The following is a 20,441-nucleotide window of genomic DNA, read 5'->3' on the forward strand; positions in this document are numbered from 1 at the left end:
TGAGGCCTTCCCCAAACTGAGGCCCAAGGCCACTGCCTTGTCTGCCTTGGTCATGGGCCGGCCCTGATTCCGATGGTGGGGCGCTGGAGACAATGGTCGAACAACGGTTGTGGTTTAAGGTGGCGACAGGGGTTGGGCCAGCGGGCTTCTCCATCTTTACTCTTTTGGTTAGACTGCGGACCTGAACTAAGACGTTGGGCTCAGATTGGGGTGATTTTAATTTTATTATTTTTTTATTTATGTGAGTTTTATTTTTAGTTAGATGTGGCTTTATGCCGGAAATAAATCATTACAGTATGGTGGTAAGGCAACATGGGCTTTGTCTCTGACTGTGCACCTTGTTGCCTTGTCTGCTCTGGTTAGGCGGCGAGTTTCTTTATTTCGTCAAATGGTCGCAACCTCTCAGTAACAGGATGAAACTAAGTGCTACCTGATTATTTTTCCGATGTCAACATAGTGGGAAACCTAATAATATTAGAAAATTATGGCTCCGATGTGCAATATCTTTCTAGTGTGTCGCCACAATTGTAAAGCAGAGTAGTCAGCTATGCACTCTTCGCTAATTAGTGCTTGTTAGAATACATATTTTTAGTTGAGACTTCTTTTATTATCTCAAGATATTCTCTTGATGCTTATTATAATCTGGGGTTCAGGCACTATCTCTTCCCCTCACCCCCCCCTAAAAAAAAAAATGTATTACGCAAATTCATTAATGATCAAGACTTGAGGGTAGCCATACTGACCCAATTTTTTTTTTTAAATGATAATAATAGCAAACTACAAAAAATTCTTTCATAAATGATCATCTTGCTATTACATCCACCAAGTTTGATTTGATAAGGGCAAACTCAAGTTGTTAGACTTGTTGTTATGTGTCAATAACACAGTTGCAATTGTAACCTTCAGACATGAATAACTAAATATTAATTAAAGGTATACTCATCTGAGTGATATAGATCCCCAGCACAAAAAGCCACACTACCATTGCCTGGACGTCCCTCGAATTGCCGCCTCCGTCGCTGCAACACCACCGTCGATCTCCATACCTCAACACAACAACGAACCTAAATCTAACGCCGCTGCCATCAAACTTCAAATCAACCAAACCCCAAAGGCCACAAGTGAGTCCCTAGAAAAACATCCCCGTTCGGCAGCAACAACGGCAGAGATGCTAGCTACCCCGGATGAGCAACGCTTGGAAGCCAGCTAGGGTTCAAAGGCGGTTTGGAACTCCGAGAGAGTTAGGTTTGTTTTTTTTTTATAGACACCTTTGTTATGATTAATGGTCTTCAATTTATGTTTATTCAGGATTTCAGTTACATTTTAGGAGGCTCTTTCAAATCAATAAAACAAGCTTTAAATTAGCTTGCTTCATTGAGAATATTAAACGAGAAATGACTTATCGTTTAATCGTTACTAGGGTTGAGAGAAGTCGGTAATTTTCAAATCAACCAACGCTACCAGTCTAACAGTGAGAGGAGAGGCTCGACGGAAAGTTTCATTTAGATCCCGTTTCAAGACAAACGGGTGGGCAATTATCGATCTTCATGTTGTTTCTGGCAGCCTGGTCTCCCCTCATGCATTTATAGATACAAAAATGGACGGGCTAAATTGAATAGTGCTAATATTGAAGGCCCATATCACACCGTGTGTGTATCACTATATCTATAGATATACATATTTTAGATTTCTTGTATTACTTTCTTTAAGTGCTTGACAAATTTTATTTTTTTTGATAGGAGTGCTTGACAGATTAGTGTGTCTTAGATTCAGATTGTTTAGTGCTTGATATATTAATAAATGGATTAGTATGTCTCTGATTTAGATTGTTTAATGATCGATGGAGTAGTATGTTTATGAGGTGCTTGATGGATTAGTATGGAATAACATGTCTATGAGATTGATGGATTAATATGGAGTAGTTTTTGGGTTTTTAAAATAAGTAGTTTTTTGGCATAGGCTTCTCAGATTAAGTCCCCGAGAAAAGATTGTCCGGCTATGACATGAGAGAAGCACTCACTATTTTTACAAAATTAATATGTGCATTTCTAAAAAATGCTATTGAGTGAAATAATCTAACTGGGAAGTGATTCAGAGCACCGATGTGCGCTTTCACCAACGGGAATGGACGACTGGATAACATCAACTGCATCTTTTAGTTATTACAAAAAATATTTGACTACATTTATCAAGGGCTGAGATCACCTAATAGGTGTTAGGTCACTTACACTGTTGGTGCTTAGAAGAACTTTCAAAATTTTGTCCATACCAAAACATACTTCGATTCGGCCATTAGTTTTATCATTCAATTTTCTATAATCCTCAATACTTTCATGTGTGGCACATACAATCAACCAGGCTACCACCTCTTATGTTTCCAGTGAAAAATACAACTTGATGGACCGAGCCCCCTACTGATTTCCAGTTATAAAAGACAGTCTCTGTTGTCTATTTAATCAATGGAAGGGAAAGTCTTTTAGTTCCATTACAAAACCAGAGATGTCTTTCTCAAATGTTTACCGGACATGTGGCAGGTTTTAGATGTGATCAACAAAATATGAATTAGCTCTATCTCAGCAGGTAATTTTCCGGGAAAAATAATAATAATAATAATTATTATTATTATTATTATTATTATTATTATAAAATTCAAGTCCATGTAAAATTGCGCTAGGGTTTTTGAAGAAAGGGTAGCCTCCGTCCGACAGTGCATCCATGGACGCTGTTGTTGGACGAGCTCTATTGCAAGGTGAGAGTGACTCCCTTAATTAGAGTGGTTTTGCTCTTGATCCATAGGATCAGTGTTAGGTGTTAGGTGGTAGGTGAGATCGGAGTCGTTGGTCTATTGTGGCTCGATTTTTACATGTTGAAGTCGCGGGTCGGATGGGTGCTAGTGAACCAGGTTGGTGTCAGTGGTTTGGGTTGGGAGGGAAGACGGAGGCAGAATTTATGGTGGTCATTCGAAACTAGTGTTGGACGGGGATGGTTTGTGTCGGTTACTCTATTCTAGATTGGTGCTGATGGTATAGTTCCCGCATCCATTCTGAAAAGAGTGGCCGATAAAGCTTGGCCTTGCGACAATTGGGTTGGAGGAGTGCTGGTAGTGTTGACCGTATGCAGCGTATGCAGGGGGAGGTTCGATGCAATTGGGGGTGATATGAGGCAGGCTGTGAAGTTCCGATGTAGGTGGGGCTCCGGTATAGGTGGTGGCGACCCGAGGCAGGAGATGTGGCAAAATTGGGTTGGGCTTGGCTGGTTGCATGTGGTCTCATTACTACCTGAGCTTGGGCTCACTTCCTGGGCCCTACCCAGGTTGTTTTTTTAGTTCAAGTTTTTACTTTTTTATGTTAGTTAGTTTGTTGTGCTTTTTGTGAGTAATAAGTCCCTACATTTGTAATGTAGGGCTAGTTGGCCGGGCTTTTTGCCTGTATATGCACTTAAAGTGTCTTGTCTGCTCTGAAAATGAGGCGAGTTCCTTACTTCGTCAAATTGTTGCTACCTCCTAGTGGTAGGGTGAAACTAAGTGTCGTTCGATTTATTCCTCGACGGCAACATAGTTGGGAAACTGTGCTTTTGGTAATTATGCTTTGTTGTAATCGAGTTAACTTTCTTTATATTACCGCTATGTCAAAGCAAAAAGAGTAGCCAGTAGATCACTCTTTGCTAATTAGTGCTTAGTTGAATGTAGTTATTTGGTAAAGAGTGCTGAAATCATTTCAGGATGTTCTCTAAATGCTTATTATAATCAGTGGTTTAAGCTCAATGTCCCATCTTGTATTCGGCAGTTTCATTAATCAAGTTTTGAGAGGAGCTACACCAGTCTTTTGAAAAAAAACAAAAAAAAAATTCATGTAAAATTTGTATGGGACTGAGAGCAACTGCACTAGCCTTTTATTAAAAAGAAAAAAATCCTTATAAATCGACTTGAAGGCAGTCCCACAGTCTATCTCCCAAAAAAAAAAAAAATTGTATCAAAAAGGAATTTCTTTCACCACGAAAAATAATAAATGAAAAACCTCACTGGCCCAAAAATAAAAAGACCTCAAAATTAGTCTAAACTCTAAAACCTCACTGACCCAAGAAGACACGTGTAGCGTCAGATTAGGACTAGGGTTTTCTAAGAAAAATAGACGGCCCAGAGTTAATTCTCACCTTATAAAACTCGAGTTTCTTCACAAACCCTAAGTGTTAGTCGAAAACCTCAGCCCCGCTGCCGTAGCTTGTGCGCCGCACCTCATTTCTGCAACCATGGGTACCTCTCTCTCTCCCTCTCCCTCTTCTCACCCCCTAGATTCAGTTCTCCAATCTCACAATTTCATTGCTTTCTGCAAAATCTTCTTTTTAATGCATTTGATTTCTTCTTCACTGTGTTTTCCTTCGAATCAAAACCTTCTAAATCATTGAGTTTGGACCTACTGGCATGTTCCAATGGCTATTGTGCTTATACTCTCTTATAACTCGTGAAATTTGTTTGTTTTTTTTAGGAGCTTACAAGTATGTGTCGGAGCTATGGCGGAAGAAGCAATCTGATGTGATGGGATTCGTCCAGAGGGTTCGCTGCTGGGACTACCGTCAGCATCCTTCGATTGTCCGAGTCACAAGGCCCACCCGCCCTGACAAGGCTCGCCGTCTCGGCTACAAGGCCAAGCAGGTTTACAACGATTTCTTTTTTATAATCCCGTACACAATTGTTTTGCTCAAATCATGTTATTCGAGTTGTGAAGTAGACATAAATACTGTCAATTGATTTGTTTGTTTGCATATCTCGAACATGATATGGTTGATATCGGTCTAGATGAACATGCGCTTTCATTGATTCTCATTGTCGAGAGTATTGTGGCCTTTTGTTATTATTTAGTAGTGCATGTGTTGGTATAGCGGCATTCTGATGCATGAGGGTTTAGGGTAAAGCTAAATGTTGATCATCTTATCGAGCGAGTACTGTATCTAGTTCTTGCCTCTGTCCCAGTCTGATACAGTTGATTTGGTGGGCCTGCATTGTTTCTGTTATCCAGTGCATATGCTGGTTAAGCAGCATTCTGATGATTAAGCATCCTGTCAAGGGTGCTTGCATTCAGTGATTGAATGCTTACTGAGACCAGCTACACTAAACCAAGTAGTCGATCTTGTACCAAGCGGGTTTCCTTTCCCTGGTTCTCGCCTCTGTCCCGATCCAATACAGTTATATTTCTGCTTTTACCTGTGATCTTGTTATGCTTTTCTTGTTTCTGTTGTTCCTTTGGTACTTGGTTATTTTGTAGGCATCTAGGTGATGTTCATCTGCTTGACTGTTCTTGTAAAACTTTGTTCCAGGGATATGTTATCTACCGTGTCCGTGTGAGGCGTGGTGGTCGCAAGAGGCCAGTTGCCAAGGGTATCGTGTATGGTAAGCCCACCAACCAGGGAGTTACTCAACTAAAGTTCCAACGCAGCAAGAGGTCTGTTGCTGAGGAGCGTGCTGGGCGTAAGTTGGGTGGCCTTAGGGTTCTCAATTCCTACTGGATCAATGAGGTTTGTTGCAGAACCAAATCTATACTGTTTTATTTTTTTATTTTTTGTTTGAGGTGGTGTTGATGTTTTTTTATATAATGCTGCTTACATTTGTACCAACCTGGATGCAGGATTCTACCTACAAGTACTTCGAGGTTATTCTCGTTGATGTTGCTCACACAGTTATCAAGAAAGACCCAAGAATCAACTGGATTGTCAATCCTGTTCACAAGCACAGAGAGCTTCGTGGTCTCACATCTGCTGGGAAGAAATACAGGGGACTGCGTGGAAAGGGCCACAATTACCACAAGAATCGTCCTTCTCGCAGGGCAACCTGGAAGAGAAACAACACCCTCTCCCTTCGTCGCTACCGTTGATTTTGGTCCTTCGGTCTTAGGTCTTGGTTTTATTTTATTGGTATTTTGAGCAAGACAATATTTTGTTATGAGTTGGGATTTTGCAGTTCGAAACTTTAATTATGTATGCGAATCACTTGGATCGTGTTCCATTTTAAGGATTTACTATCATCTGTTGGATTTTCTTCGAGTGGTTATTGCTTTGGTAGAATAGAAGTGATATCTTAGCTGATTATAATACAGGGTTTTCAAAACCCCGAGTTTAGTGTTTGGGAGGTTAATATAATCACGGTTATCAACTAAAAACATTCAAGCATCTTAGACTTGGTTACTTGGTCAGAATTCCGTAACATCATAGAAACAGATTTGGATAATGAACTGTAGGCATGTAGTCATTAGAAGCATGTAAACTCTTGAAATTCTGGACTTTAAAAATTGGTATTGGATTCACTTTAATTCTCAAGGAAACAAACAGCAGATTCTAGTGGTTTGATGAGAAGTGTCCTTTGATCCTGATAAGAAGTTGAGAACATGACAACCAGTGACAAATATACTGAAAGGCGTGGTGAAGGTATCAATAGCCAATGTTTTTTTGATGACATCAATTGCCAATGTTAGCGAGATCAGCGTCCATTAATTGTTCGAAACAAGCTGATGCACCTAAAACTCTCAATGTTGTATCTGATTGAGATTCAAAGGTAACAATGAAATAAGGAAGTGCATGCTAAGGCCACCAGATTCATGACATTTGTTACCTTTGCTACCTCCTGGCACATCTTTCTGCCTACAACTGCACTCATTCATATATATCTGTGCTGTTCATGACATTCTAGTTTTCTGTTTATACATATCAAGCACACAAGAAAAGTGCCTGAATTGAAAATCTACCAGGTTATTACCTCAAGGCTCTCTGGGTTCGTCAGCCTAGCAGTTCTGTATTTTATTTACCAAGGGCATATATTGATTTGCAAGGCACATAAGTCACAGCCTGCCATGAATGTAGCTCTCTTTCAGGTTATGCAGTGCTTCTCTGATTGAATCCTCATCCTGGCTGGAATATTTCAAACATATGAGACGCTGAGCAACATGGTAAGCCATCTGGATCGGATGATATCGCAGGCAGTTTACTTCCATCCTCTTCACTTCCTAAAGATTGAATTTGTAAATTGTCAATTTGACAGTTCATCAGGAAGGGACTCTCATTGCATACAGGACTGATGTCCTCTCTTAAGTTAATTTGGATTCAGTGATAAATGAAAGCCAAAAGTGTAATTAAATGAATATGGATTTTAATGAGATTAATCAATTTCCGTGTTTTGACATGGGGTAGCAGTGTTCTTGAAATTGTCTATCATATCTTGATTCATACTCTGAGTTGAAAATTGGAGGGTAAGTTTTAAAACTCTAATCAACGTCTCATAGGTGTGGGCCTATCATTATGCCTGTTGCTTTCAATAAAGTTATCAATATAAACAGAAGGCTATGTATTCAGGGAGAGATGTATCCAGTAAATACTAGTAACTTAAAATGCTTGGTGACTCGGAAGAACTCACCTTTTCTGTGATCCTGGATGTGATGTTTCTGGCTGTCTCAGTCACCGAGCTTGGTAATCCTGCCACTTCTGCTAATAGAAGCCCATAATGTGGAACATGTCTTGGTCCTTCCTTGAGTTGAAACTACACAAGTACTCAAGATTTCTGTCAGAAATACTCGCTTAAAACCAAGATTAGAGTGAAAGAATCTTTGAATCAAATCTCAGAAATCATACCTTGAAATCTAGACGGTTATTTTTAATGTCAACATCGAAGTGAAGTATTTTCACATTTGGATAGACAGTTACTAATTCGGAGAGGTTCTCCATATGAGTAGCAAATATAGTATACCTGAGAAAGATTTGTAAGACGGTAAGTTAGCTTCTGTATATAAAATTTGGCCATTAGGATTTGTACCACATATTTCACATGAAAGCAGCATGGGAAATGTAAACTAAGCAATCACAATTGATAAGCAGTAACAGCAGGATCAACACATAACCTTCAACATAAGTTCCTACAACTCATAACTAGATAGAACTAAATAATGCATCTAACTTCTATACAGTCTTTACAAGGAAAAAAAAATTAAGAATATTCAATATTCGTTCGTACATATATAACATGTTTGAAGCCAATAGATTTGGATGTTTCAGACAATGAAAACCGTAAGTATAAATGAACCAATTGTTAAAAATCACATCTCAAGTTTTCAAAACTTAAAAAATCTACTCTCGGGAAACCTACTGGAATCTTGATAAATGAAAATTGGCAAAGAGGTTACGCTTTCAGTGATAACAAATATTCGCAGCAGCTCCATGCAATTGCAAATCCATCAGAGGAAGATGTAGCCCTCCCAAGTTCATCCATGACAACCAGACTCCTATGTCCAATGTAAACCAAATATTACTGGATATATCTTTATATTTGAAAGGTTAAACAAATTTTGTGTACTACCTTTGGGAAACATTTTGCATGATGAAAGCTGTTTCTTTCATTTCTGTCATGAACTGTTTCAGATGATAAATTCATATCAAATAGCAATAAGCTGTATATTGTATCAGAGCTCAATATTTCTGACATTGAATTTAGAAAATTTACCGTACTAGAGTTGGATTCAAGATTGTCCACTGTACCCATCCTTGTAAATATCCGATCAACAACCCTCAAAGTTGAGAAGCGAGCAGGAACATAACAACCGATCTGAGCAAGAATAACTATAAGACATACTTGCTGAAGGTAAGTGCTCTTTCCACTCCTGACAGAAACAGTCAATAGTTAAACTAAGAAAAATGATTACCTTGACTGGATATCAAGGAAACCCACAATGCATAAAAAACAACATTTGCACGTATTAGGATCCATTTTGAACAAAGCATTTCTTACATGTTTGGGCCCACAATCAGCACCATGTTTGATGCCTCCGATAAAAAGACGTTGTTGGGCTGAAAAGGAAAAAGGGAAACATATTAGCTCTAATGATCTGTAAAGTTTCAACTTCATGAGGAGAGAGTACAACGGCGGTTCACACATGTGACCTAATGATATAATCTTGTATAAGCAGCATTCTAGAAAATAAATCATTACGTACAACAAAATCATTGTGTATGCTCTCAAGGATAGGGTGTCTTCCAGCTTCAATTGCCATTGGGCCATCATCTGTAAGTACATGACAGAAATCAAGCATTTTACTTTATTGAACAACCTGATTCATGAGAACAAATGCCTGAATAGAGATTAACTTACCTGTAAACTCTGGTCTAGTATAATGATCAGCAGGCTTATTGGAAATGGTATGTGCAAATGAGTTAACAATCATATCTAGAAGGCACAAGGCCTCTGCAAGTAGTGTGAGTGCAGAAACATCCTCTCGTATGGCGTCTACTAATTCTGCAATAATATATCAACATCAGTGATCTATTTTTACATCAGAATTGCAACTGTTGAAACATAACAGGCAAAAGGAACATGATCACATACTCAAGCTTATAGAAGGGATTAAAGCCAATGGAGAAATAAGATCACAAAGTTCAGCATGATCAATATAACTTTTAAAATGAGCGCCAACAGCACTAAGCTGGTCTAAATATACTGTCACCCATCCATAACAGTGGTAAATAAATAAAGAAATAATGATTTTTACAACTGCGACCATCCTAAGAACCTTCCATATGTCAAAGTACCACAAAAAGCAGCACAAGAAAAACTTTCCTGTATAAAAATATAATTTATTGAAAAGTTACTTGGGGTTTCATGAATTAGTTAACATTGATGTACTTTTTCATGGTACAACCCAATATAAAACATGCAATGAATATTTTTTTTTTCCTGACATCCAATTACAAGGTATAAATATTATTAGCAAAATTGGTACTCATGGTTGGAAGACCATCATAAAAGATGGTCACTTAACTACTGAGATAGTGAGATCTAATAAACCTTATTCGGAGATAAAAAAAACTTATACCTGACAAGGAAGATGGTTAGCCAATAAACTGTGATAACTGAACTACCAACATGTCATTCTACCAAATCATTAGCACACTCAAAAACACTAATATTGCAGTTTCTTGATATACAAAACATGCTCATTGAGGTTAAGATTTAAGCACCTAATCACCACAGAGTCACCCAAATGCTCAATTCAGATGTAAGGAAAAGTAAACATTACAAGCATATGTACAGAAAATGTAAAATGCTTATCATAAAGTTAGCAAAACCTTCCAGGCAAACTTCAGTCCGTATGTAGCATTCTGCAGCTGCAGACTTATTTCTAACGTTTAGCTGCAAATTTAATGAAATGGAGCAAGATAAATGTCAGGACATGATTTCTTTTAAACAGAAAGCCACAATTAATTGACTTACGAAAATCTATTTGGGACAAAATATCTTTCTCCTTGCAAATTATAATGCACACATGTTTTATTCATAAAACAATTATAAGCACCAATAACATCCTTCATAAAGAGGGAACCTATATCTAAGATTGTTGTTTGAGTTAGTCTCCTATGATATTACCGATCATTCCCCTTGGAGTAGCTATGTACTTTCAAGAGATGTATCCCCTGAAGTTACACCTCCTAAAAGGAATGGTTGTATCTGAGGATAATCTCCATGAAACTGCTTCACGCAACTCTAGTCCAAGGTTTATGTTGGTAAGTCAGTTTACTTCACAGTTGAAGTTCTTACAAACTCGATCAAATGTATGACCATGTTCACCCTGTTCTAAAATTGATATGAAAACAATCATAAATTCACTCACTGTAGTTGAGATCATGCCATTCCTTCAGTCTAAAGACAATAAAGGCAGGCAAATAGAACCTTGAAATTAGACATTTACACTAAAAGATGATGAACTGGTTTTAATGATAGAACAATCATTACACTCAGTAGTTAACTGGTACATTACAAATTGGACGTCAGAGTACTCACAGAAGCAAGCTCCAAAGTTGAGCAATGTATATTGTTCCCGTGTTTCAACACCTACATAAAAATTATAATAAAATCAGAGATAACTGAAAAGAGATGTTACTGCTTTTTCTCTTTTTGGTTGTAAGATGTTTACTACTTCTAGAGCAAGTTGATCCTGTACCTGAATGAACTGGCTAGGAAGCCTCCCCTGAATGCTCTTATGTGGAATGCTGAAGTAAAAACCTTGCCTATTGTTAAATGTGAGCTTCAAATTGGGGAACTTGAAATCTTCGCGGTACTTGTTAGCAAGATTATGTATAGCTGTCAATTTGACATTGAGAAGCTTATTACTTTATCTCAAATATATGAGAACAGAAGGCAAACAGAACATTACAAAATGGAAAAACACCATCATATTAAACTAACTATGCAGTGGAGACAAACCTTCACTAGTATCACAAAATGATCTCCGTGCAATATCCAAAAGTCCATCGATTCCGGCCTTTACAGCAAAACACTGCTGGGTGCGGGCTACAAAAGGTACCCTTGCATGAAGCACATCTTCATCAATCACCTCTCCAATCCTGAAGCAAAAACAGCTTCCCGTATGAATCAGCAGTATCATCATAGTTCATTAAAAACTATTTTGACAAATAATGTGTATGTGATATTCAACACAGCCAGTAAGAAACTAAGAACATGAAATTTGTGATATGATGATACTGAAACTAAAATGAAAAACAATAACGATTGCTTTGACTTTGACATCATATGTACTTCAACCTAAATAAGATAACTACTTTACTCATAGACTTTTGGAGTTTTGGATCAATTTCATCAGGTAATTTAAATCCTACCACTTCGGGTTGGTTGCATTTCTCTTAAAATTTTAAGTGATTAAGAATAAGTTCCACATCGGGTAGTCAACCAGAAACTAAGCTCCGGTATCTGGATCAATTATACACAGTGAATGACTATATGGCTATCTGAAAAGTCATTCCAGTAAAATATGCTTCATAATTCATATACAAGAGGAAAAGCTTAAAAGAAAAAATATTGGAGAAAGGAGGCAATATCTTTATTAGCGGCATAAAGGATTTTTTTCCTTATTTTTTTTTTTAATAGGGGCAGATCAGTTGTACTTCTGTATTGTTAAAGGGGGTGTTAAGGGCAGACTGCTAGGTTTGTTGCTCTGAGGTTATGCCCGAACATTTCGTGGTCAGATAATTCAACAATTAATTAGCCAAAAAGAAAAAAGTTAACAACACTTGGGATAAGAAAACTCAACAAACCCAGATTCCATTGCAAACTAAAAATTAGTTAGGGATGTGGATAGAAACAACCAGCACTACCAATTGGGAACAAACCTTTTCCTAATAGAAGCATATTTCTCATTTTCACACACGGACTTGTAAACATTAGCAAGAAGAGAACTTTTTGCATCTTTGAGAGCCTGAGAATTCAACAAAACAAATTATACTTTGGAAGAGGTAGCACAGTAACCTTAACTGAATACAAGGAAAATAAATTTACCGTTGAGAGTAAAGGCAAAGCGTCTAGAGCAGTTTTGAGGAGAATAATGCTTGATACCAACAGCTGGCTTTTTCTAGCATTATCAACACCCATAACTTTATTTGTAATTTTCTTTGGCTTGAAGCAGAAGTGGCAAAGTACTCTATCTGCATGAAAAGCATAAACAAGGTCGATGTTTATGTCATAAATAGATGAGTTAATTCCAATGAGATTCAATTTTGTTTTGATTTATTCTTCGCTCTTACCACTCTCTTTTGGGAATTTGCGCAGAACCTGAGAGAGTCCAAAGAATAGCTGTTCGTTGCTCATTAGCTCATCCTATAGTAAAATAAAAGGGGTCTGAGGATAAAAAGCGATATAGCTGCAAAATGCAGTATCATGTTCTGGAACTTCAATATTCAGGGCCTTGTAAGTCCCAAAGCATACACATCACTTCCCAAAGTGACATTCATCAAATACCATTGAAATTTTTATTTTGACATTTGTAATGATGCTAAAAGAATCCACTCATGGTCTATGACAACCCAACATGTCAATACATCCAGCTATATCCTTAAAAATAGATGTGGTGCTGTTAAGCCAGACCTCTAAACTACATTCAAATAAAGTCTTACAGATTCAAATTGTTACAGACATCGAAACTTACAGACCAAAGTCTTATGTATGAACAGGATTATGCCGCTATTATTAGGAATGCCTTGTTTCAATGTTTTAAACAATAACAAAAATTAGCCCATAGCATAAACTTTCGTCTTTAAAAGTTTAAATAATTGAAAAAATTGATTCAAGGATTAATGGAAGAAACAAAATTTCACAACCTCAGAAGTATCTTAATATAATTCTACATAGCTCTAAAAGAGATATTTGAGAATAATAATTCAAAACTAACCAGGCAATCTAGACGAGCATTTATAGTTTCAATATCTTTTAAAGGCTGCAATAGATTGGCACGAAGAAGCCTAGACCTGAAGTCATAAATTGCTGCATATTAGATATCTATGGACCAAGTACATATAAAAGTTCAGTAGAAAATTTGGAGACTATCAAAACTATAAAAATATATGACAAACTTGATAATTGATAAGATGAATTTACCACACATACCCTCCTACAGTTTTTGTCGTCTTCAGCATATGCAACAAACTTCTCTTCTTATTGCTTGTACTCCCCAGTGTAGAATGAAGCGAGTCAACGATTTCCAAATTTTGAACACTGCCATAAAATTTCAACTGTAAAGGTTATTACCACATAGTTTTAAAAATAAAAATGAACTTAGCCATTATAAATGTAACTCAACATGTTTTAAACTTGTCTTAATGTGTATGCATGCATAAGTACTTAAACAAGCATGTAAAACCATTACTAAAACATCATGTATTTGATCCATGAAGGGATCTCATTGCTAAATAAATTCAAAGGAAAGCAAAAGTACCTAGTGGCATCGATATTCATATGGGCAAATGATCCATTAAAAGTGACCTGGCAAGGGAGGAATAAATATTGAAGTAAATGTTCAATTCCTCAGAAAAACAAAAGCAGGGTTCAATTGTAGACACAGACTGATAGTACTTAGCTCCAATAGAAAGGCCAAAAGAAGAATAATATTGTTGTTCTCTGTCTCTGCCATTCTGCCTAGAGGCATCGACTTATATCTTTGTTTAAGTGACACGATATTAGTAATATACAACTGCCTACTTTTTTCCACAATCATGTTGAATTTTGTGAAGAAACATGCATCATTGAACTCGTACCGACAATGAGTGGTTTGTAACAATGACCCCTTTCTCTGCTTCTATCCTGCACATCATACCTCTGCATCATTACCATAAGAAAAAGGCAAGGACAACAGATGCTATAACAGTAAAAGTTTCATAAGAAATTCAATATAAGAGTGAAAAGTGATCTTACTCGATAGACCTAAAATAAGACCAAACAACATCAAAGACAGTAATAAGTCATGTCATGTTCTTTGAATTATTTCCTAAAGAAAACTCTTAAAACCCAATTCCCAAGTATGGTGAACGTCCTACATCATAATGTTAGAAATCTCAGTTCTGAAAGTACCACTTAATTGTAGCTGCTGCAGCGGCCAAGCAGAGATAGTACTGCTTGTAATAAGTATCCAATCCTAGTGCTGAAGGTTCCTTGGCTGCTAGATTTTTAATCAACACAGCACCCTGGAAACCCAAGAATGACATTCTAAGCTATGAGGTTCAAGAGTTGGCGCCCATTTTGATGCAAACACTAGATAACTGGCAATATCCAACATTTACCGTAGTGTCATCAAAGCAACCACGAGCCATTACAACCTGCAGACACCAGCACAAGGATTCAGTTGATAGAACAAGTGAACATCATATGTGACCAAGCATCATAGAAATCCAGTAGCTTAGGTACATCCACAAACAAGGAACGTGACCTTCTTGACTGTAGCATAAAATCTATCTGCCAATTCTGAAACTCCAACCATCCCATCAGGTGCCAGTTTGTTGGGGGAAACAATAATCACCATAGGATCGTAGAATTGCAGCAAAGTTTTTGTATTCTGATATGAACTACTAGTCTCAATATATTGAGATAGATGTAGAGAAGCCGACCTTAAATCAAATGCTGCCACTCCAACCTGTCAGGATGTAAGGCATCAGTTAGGTATTCCAAATTATTTGGTCCTAGAAAATTCCTTACTAAGATGTCAACATAAATCAAAGTAAAAGATGATTTCCGACTCTCAGTAGTCACAGTTCACAAACATACAGAACAAGCCATTTAGAAAATATAACTAAAGAAACTTTGTTGAATTGCTACCGTTTATAAATGAGAACTATGTATTTAACCATAGGGAGATGCATGTGATAGAAGTTCCTGCATTTAGAAACAGAATTTTTTTTCCTTTCTATTGACAAAGTTTATCCGAATCGGTTCTGCTATTCGCATTTGCCTGACAAAAGCTTGACTTGGCCAGTAAATCAAGCCTCACTAGTTCATTATACCAATCGGCACAAACGTAAGTCTTCGTTACACTTGATTAATCAATTTAACAGAACATCCTCTCGCTTAATCAACGTATATCACATCTACACCAAATTTTTAACCAACGATCAAAGCTTATTTCGAGACCGCGAAAACATTCTTTTAGTAGCTTAACATTTACCACCACTACAGCCTACAAGTTTCATCCACAAATAGAGAGAGCAAAAAAAGAAGTACCAGTACAATTTCAGCTCAAATACAAACAGTGATTGAAAATCAAAGAGTTCAACCTCAACCTAACCCTAGAAATTGTACGAAATTGAAAACCAAAACTACAAAAACTAGAAGCCTGATCAACACAAGTCCAGCAATGCAATTGCTTCTACAGAGCTCGAAATCCAGCGTTTTCTGGTTTCGATCTCCGGATTAACAAAGTGAATATAAATTGTGAGGCAATTAAGCTCAGGAAGTTTGAGTTCTTTACCATTTTCTTTCATTTCTGTATTTTTTGGGGGGAAAGGAAAAGATAGAGGAAATTCGGAGGTGGAAAATGTGAGAGATGGAAGAGTGTGAGTACCTCCTTGGCTCTGTTCTCGATGAGACCGATGACGAAGCTCGATCTCTCTCCTCCGTCGTCTTCCATTTGCTACCAACACACTCTCTCTCTCTCTCTGTCACTCTGCTTCAACCAGTTTTGTATTCCGCGCCAGGTTCAGTGAAGTGTGTTGTTACTATTTATATGTGACTGAGCCTGGGCCTAGAAAGGCAGAAACCAAGGCCCAAAGAAACAAAGCTTTTCATAGGAAAAAAAAAAAAACAAAGAAGCTCCTACAAGTAAATTTAGACACAAATTTTAAGAGCATCCTGTTTGTTTTTTTTGTGTGTGTGTGTGTGTATTATGTGATTTTTTGAGGAAATGGTAACTCGAAGTAGCTGTACTGGTGCAATTGGCAAAGATAGATCGAATGTGGTGTATTATTTGATCGAGCATTAGGGATGAAACACGTGTGTAGTCTGATCAAATGTCACATGTATGGCTGAGATTGCATTTAGGGTGTTGCATCAGAGTTATATCCTTAAGCCACCACCAACAAGAGATTGTAGAGATCTGAAATTGAGGAATAGAACAAGGCTGCAACGTTTAGCCGTTCTCTCAACTTTCTCTCTCTTGCCTCTTTTATTCTGTGCATCTGTGTTCATCTTTATACGATTGTAGTTGAATCAGTGTAGTTAAGAGATTAGTGGGCCGATATCTCACATGATATCCAACACTTCCTTGGTCCAGTTTGTTTGCTTTCTTTATAAGCAATCAGAATGCAGTTTTCTCAATTATACAATATGTTGACAAACTGGAAAACCATTTAGCAGAAACAATTGAGCAGCTAACAGACCATATTACACCTACAGCTTTATCCATTTTTCTTCTTCTTTTATTATCATATTGTAGCCTATTTGTTACTATCCAACATTCCTCACTTATGTTTTACACATTCTAGTGACAGCTCTTAGCATCAAATAACAAATGAGGTGAAGAAGCATTAGCAGACGAACCAACTAATGGGACATGAGAAGAACTAATGTAAAATAGTTGGTACAAATTGAAGAAGTAGGATTTTTTGTTAGAACTAAGCAGGTTTGTAATCTGTATATAAACAACAACTTTGGTTAGAATATTCATTTTGAATAATGTAGATACACAAGTCTGGTTAGAATACTAACCTCTACTTAGAATTTCCGTTTTTGAAATATGGAAATTCAGCAATCTATAAAATAATAAGAGCTTCTGTTGGATTGCATATCCAATTACAATTTATTATGTATTAAATTCAGTAAGCAAAGAAACCCGCAGCATCACGCGGCTTTGCACTAGTACAACTCAAAGGAGGGAAGAAGATTATCTTGCCGAAATTCAAACTAAAAGCATAAACCGATTAACAAAGAAGCAAAAACACCTTTGGGATCAGGCTCCTGCCGATCCTTATTAAGGCATTGTTAAGAACAGAACAACATAAGTTGCACATAACGAAAGACGTTTTTATTTTCTTAAACTCTTCTCCCATGCATCAGCAATCTATTTCTTCGAGCTGGGCAGAGCAGTAATTTCCGGCAATTCAGAATATATAGGATGGTCGACATCTCCATCGTTGCGGATCCTACTTCCATTTTTTTGCAGCTGCTGCGCCGTATCGATCGCACTCAGCCTATCTGTCTCTGCCATAAGTGCAACAGACTCAGCTGCAAATCATCCAATACTAGTTAATGACTACGCGCACACATATATAATCCATTACAAATAACCAAAATCTAGGAGTTACTTTGGGATTGCATTATGCATACCTTCCTTGGAAGCCTCCTCAGTCTCAGGTACTTGAACGCTCTCCGTCGATTTGGTGGGGTGGTCTGTTTCTGAAATACGCTGCAGCTTAGCTGCTTGTGGCTTTAACACGTCAAATAACAATTTCATGTTAGTACTGCTGTACTGGTTTCAAGTCATCAAGGATTGATTTATGGTCGTTTAGTTGTGTACCATCTTGCCAAAATCATCAAATCAATTTTTTATTTTGTCAATTATTATTTATTACTTAAACCAAAACATACGGTTTTTGAGATATTACACTGTATGGCACCAATCCGTTTTGTTCTTTTCAAATTACTTGTGGGGATATGTTACTATTTTTTTAGCTAAATCATCTAAAAGTTAAATTTATTAGTTAGTAAATTTTTAGCTTTTACTCCAGCAGTGTTAGCTAAACTAAAAAATATTGAACGTGGGGTGTTTAGCTTTTTGTTATTTTCTCGCTCCTCCCTAGCTAAATTTAGCTAGAGATTTTAGCAAAAGTCAAATTTGAATTTCATATAACTATTTGGCGCCTGAAGTGCTAAACTATCTCAAATTAGCCAAATTTTTAACTTTGTATTGAAATAGCTAGTGTGTTGGAGATGCCCTAAGACATACATAAAAAATTAAAATTAAAATTAAAAATCTTTGGGTAGAGCATCTCTTTTTGAAATGAAATGTCAATTGTATTAAGAATGAGTGAAATTGCAAATAATATCACACCCCTAGATCAAGCAGCATCATAGAAAGAGTTATCACCTACACAATCTCATCTCGAGACAAGCTATGATACTGTGATGTTTATCATACATTGATTTTACATCTATTTGAACAAAAATTACAATTTATATGAATCAAAATTACAATATTGAGAACAAAGTTATTACTACATTCGTTTACACTATTTACATGTAGTTAAACCAAAATTATAATATTGACAACAAATTTGTTCAAAAATTTGTAACAAGGTCGTAGGTGATGTAATTACTATTAATAGAACTAAGATTACACAAAATAGGACTCAAGTTACCACAATGACAACAAATTTGTTGTCAAATTTGTAAATGTGGGTATGACATACTAGTATGTACTATAGAACTTTCCTCTCACCAATATTGAGATTTAAAAATAAAAACCATTTTGATAGGCCGTCAAAAACATAAAAATTCAGCAAATCAATACACAACCTTTATTCTAATCATGTGTCAAACAAATCGAAAAGAAAGTATATATTTCAATGACTGATAGATTGCGTGTACCTGCTCAACATCTGCAACTCTCTTTAGATTCTTCTTTGGAGAATTAGATAATCGCTCAGTTGCTCGCTTGGTGATATATTTGCAAATCCAACAACTTAAAAAAGAAAAACAAAAATGAAATATGGTAAAAATGAGAACTACTGAAATCAGCTTCCTATAGTTCACCAAAGAGAAATCAGCTTCCTATAATATAAACCATAAAATATTACTGATCACGGGCCTTAACTAGCACCTACAATATAAATATGAAACAGCAAACTCACCACCCCATTGCCGGCACAGCGTTTAAAGCCTCATCATGTGCTTCAATAATTTGGGTTTCGTTGTTTCCTGATTGTTCATCATTTAGATCTTCAGTCATGTTAATAAAGGGCTCATAGTCATACCACCATGAAGGATTCGTTTCAGATTCTGAATCCATTCACAATTCGTAGTGGAAGATCAGAACTTCTTTTACCTGCACACAAAAACAAAAGGATTAACAAATTATGCCATGACATATATGTTAACCAAGTTCAGTAGCTAAAAGCAAAGAACAAATAAAACAAACAAGACGAGGGAGAGTGTAGCTCACTATGGTCTGTTGGAGAAGATCTAGATGAGCAAGTAGGTGCATTTTCATGGTTTATCTGGCCTTCTCTTATACGACTAATTTAGCCTGGTGCATCTAGGCATACATGGAAAGTTATCCAACGCATGCAGGTATATTTCTGCTATGACAACGACTACCCCTAGCATGTTCACTTTCTACCCTATTTTATAATTAATTCAGCCTTCAAAAATGAAATTTAATTCGTACCATTTGAAACGTAAAGGGTATTTTAGACCAACAAAAAATTCCGTCAAAAACGAATTATTAGCAATACCAAATAGCGAAATATTTTTCTTAATGTGGCGTTTCATTGATTGGGCCAAAGGTTACCAAATTTTCTTGTAAGTGATTTACACATAAAAAATTGAGTTTTTCTATTGGAACCTCCAAATTTACTCACTGGACCTCCTATGCTTTTTACACCTCCTATTAAATTTTCAAATATTGAATTTACTCACTAAACCTCACTGAATTTCCTCAAATAACCTCACTCATATAATTTGCAAACAATTATTGTTAGGATTTGGGTAATGCATGCTCATTAAACTAGTCTGTCAACCCTAAAGGCTCTCACGCCGCACAACCTAGAAACCCTAGCACCTATCTCCGACCTCTGTGTCGGCTTCTTTGCAACCAAGGCTACTGGAATTCCGTCGACCTCACTGCCTACAATGTCTAATATTGACTCTGTCACCAGAAGCTTTGCTACGTCGCTTGCCATTGCGAGCAATGATGTGGTTGACATCTCTGCCATGTCAGAGGGAGGCGCGCTGCGAACCTCTCAGTCCTATCTCCTTGCAAGGCCGCTCACTTCGAAACCGACAACAGCCATGGACTTGAGGCGCCATTTCAGGCGTGTTTGGGTATTGAACCAAGGCTTTACCGTGCAGCAAAGAGCCCCAGATCGGTTCTTGTTCTCGTTCGACCTCCGTCGTGATAGCCGGAAAGTGATGATGGGAG

General features: G+C 37.1%; 2 protein-coding genes across 3 annotated transcripts; one reads left to right on the plus strand and one right to left on the minus strand.

Moving 5' to 3' along the window:
• Window positions 1-4,112: 4,112 nt before the first annotated feature.
• On the plus strand, window positions 4,113-6,036 carry LOC133743921 (large ribosomal subunit protein eL15z). Its single transcript, XM_062171996.1, has 4 exons — window positions 4,113-4,252; window positions 4,485-4,651; window positions 5,314-5,511; window positions 5,622-6,036. Exons 1-4 carry the CDS (start codon window positions 4,249-4,251, stop codon window positions 5,865-5,867), a joined length of 615 nt encoding a protein of 204 aa, XP_062027980.1. The 5' UTR covers window positions 4,113-4,248; the 3' UTR covers window positions 5,868-6,036.
• A 127-nt stretch (window positions 6,037-6,163) lies between these two features.
• Window positions 6,164-16,000, minus strand: LOC133743920 (DNA mismatch repair protein MSH4). Of its 2 annotated transcripts, none has more exons than XM_062171995.1 (24): window positions 15,870-16,000; window positions 14,742-14,945; window positions 14,596-14,631; window positions 14,387-14,499; window positions 14,074-14,119; window positions 13,755-13,801; window positions 13,427-13,534; window positions 13,212-13,287; window positions 12,568-12,640; window positions 12,323-12,468; window positions 12,157-12,242; window positions 11,234-11,373; window positions 10,971-11,110; window positions 10,811-10,861; window positions 10,099-10,162; window positions 9,125-9,268; window positions 8,970-9,037; window positions 8,765-8,823; window positions 8,480-8,636; window positions 8,336-8,388; window positions 8,163-8,261; window positions 7,615-7,729; window positions 7,400-7,522; window positions 6,164-6,992 (listed from the first exon to the last, which is right to left on the minus strand). In XM_062171995.1, the coding sequence occupies exons 1-24, from the start codon at window positions 15,933-15,935 to the stop codon at window positions 6,828-6,830; spliced, it is 2,379 nt and encodes a 792-aa protein (XP_062027979.1). In that variant the 5' UTR covers window positions 15,936-16,000; the 3' UTR covers window positions 6,164-6,827. The 2 variants fall into 2 exon arrangements, with proteins under 2 accessions (XP_062027979.1, XP_062027978.1); XM_062171994.1 differs by having other exon boundaries at window positions 13,418-13,534.
• Between the last annotated feature and the right edge of the window lie 4,441 nt (window positions 16,001-20,441).

The sequence above is a fragment of the Rosa rugosa genome, chromosome 4 (genome assembly GCF_958449725.1).
Source record: "Rosa rugosa chromosome 4, drRosRugo1.1, whole genome shotgun sequence".
NCBI classification, from domain to species: Eukaryota; Viridiplantae; Streptophyta; class Magnoliopsida; order Rosales; family Rosaceae; genus Rosa; species Rosa rugosa.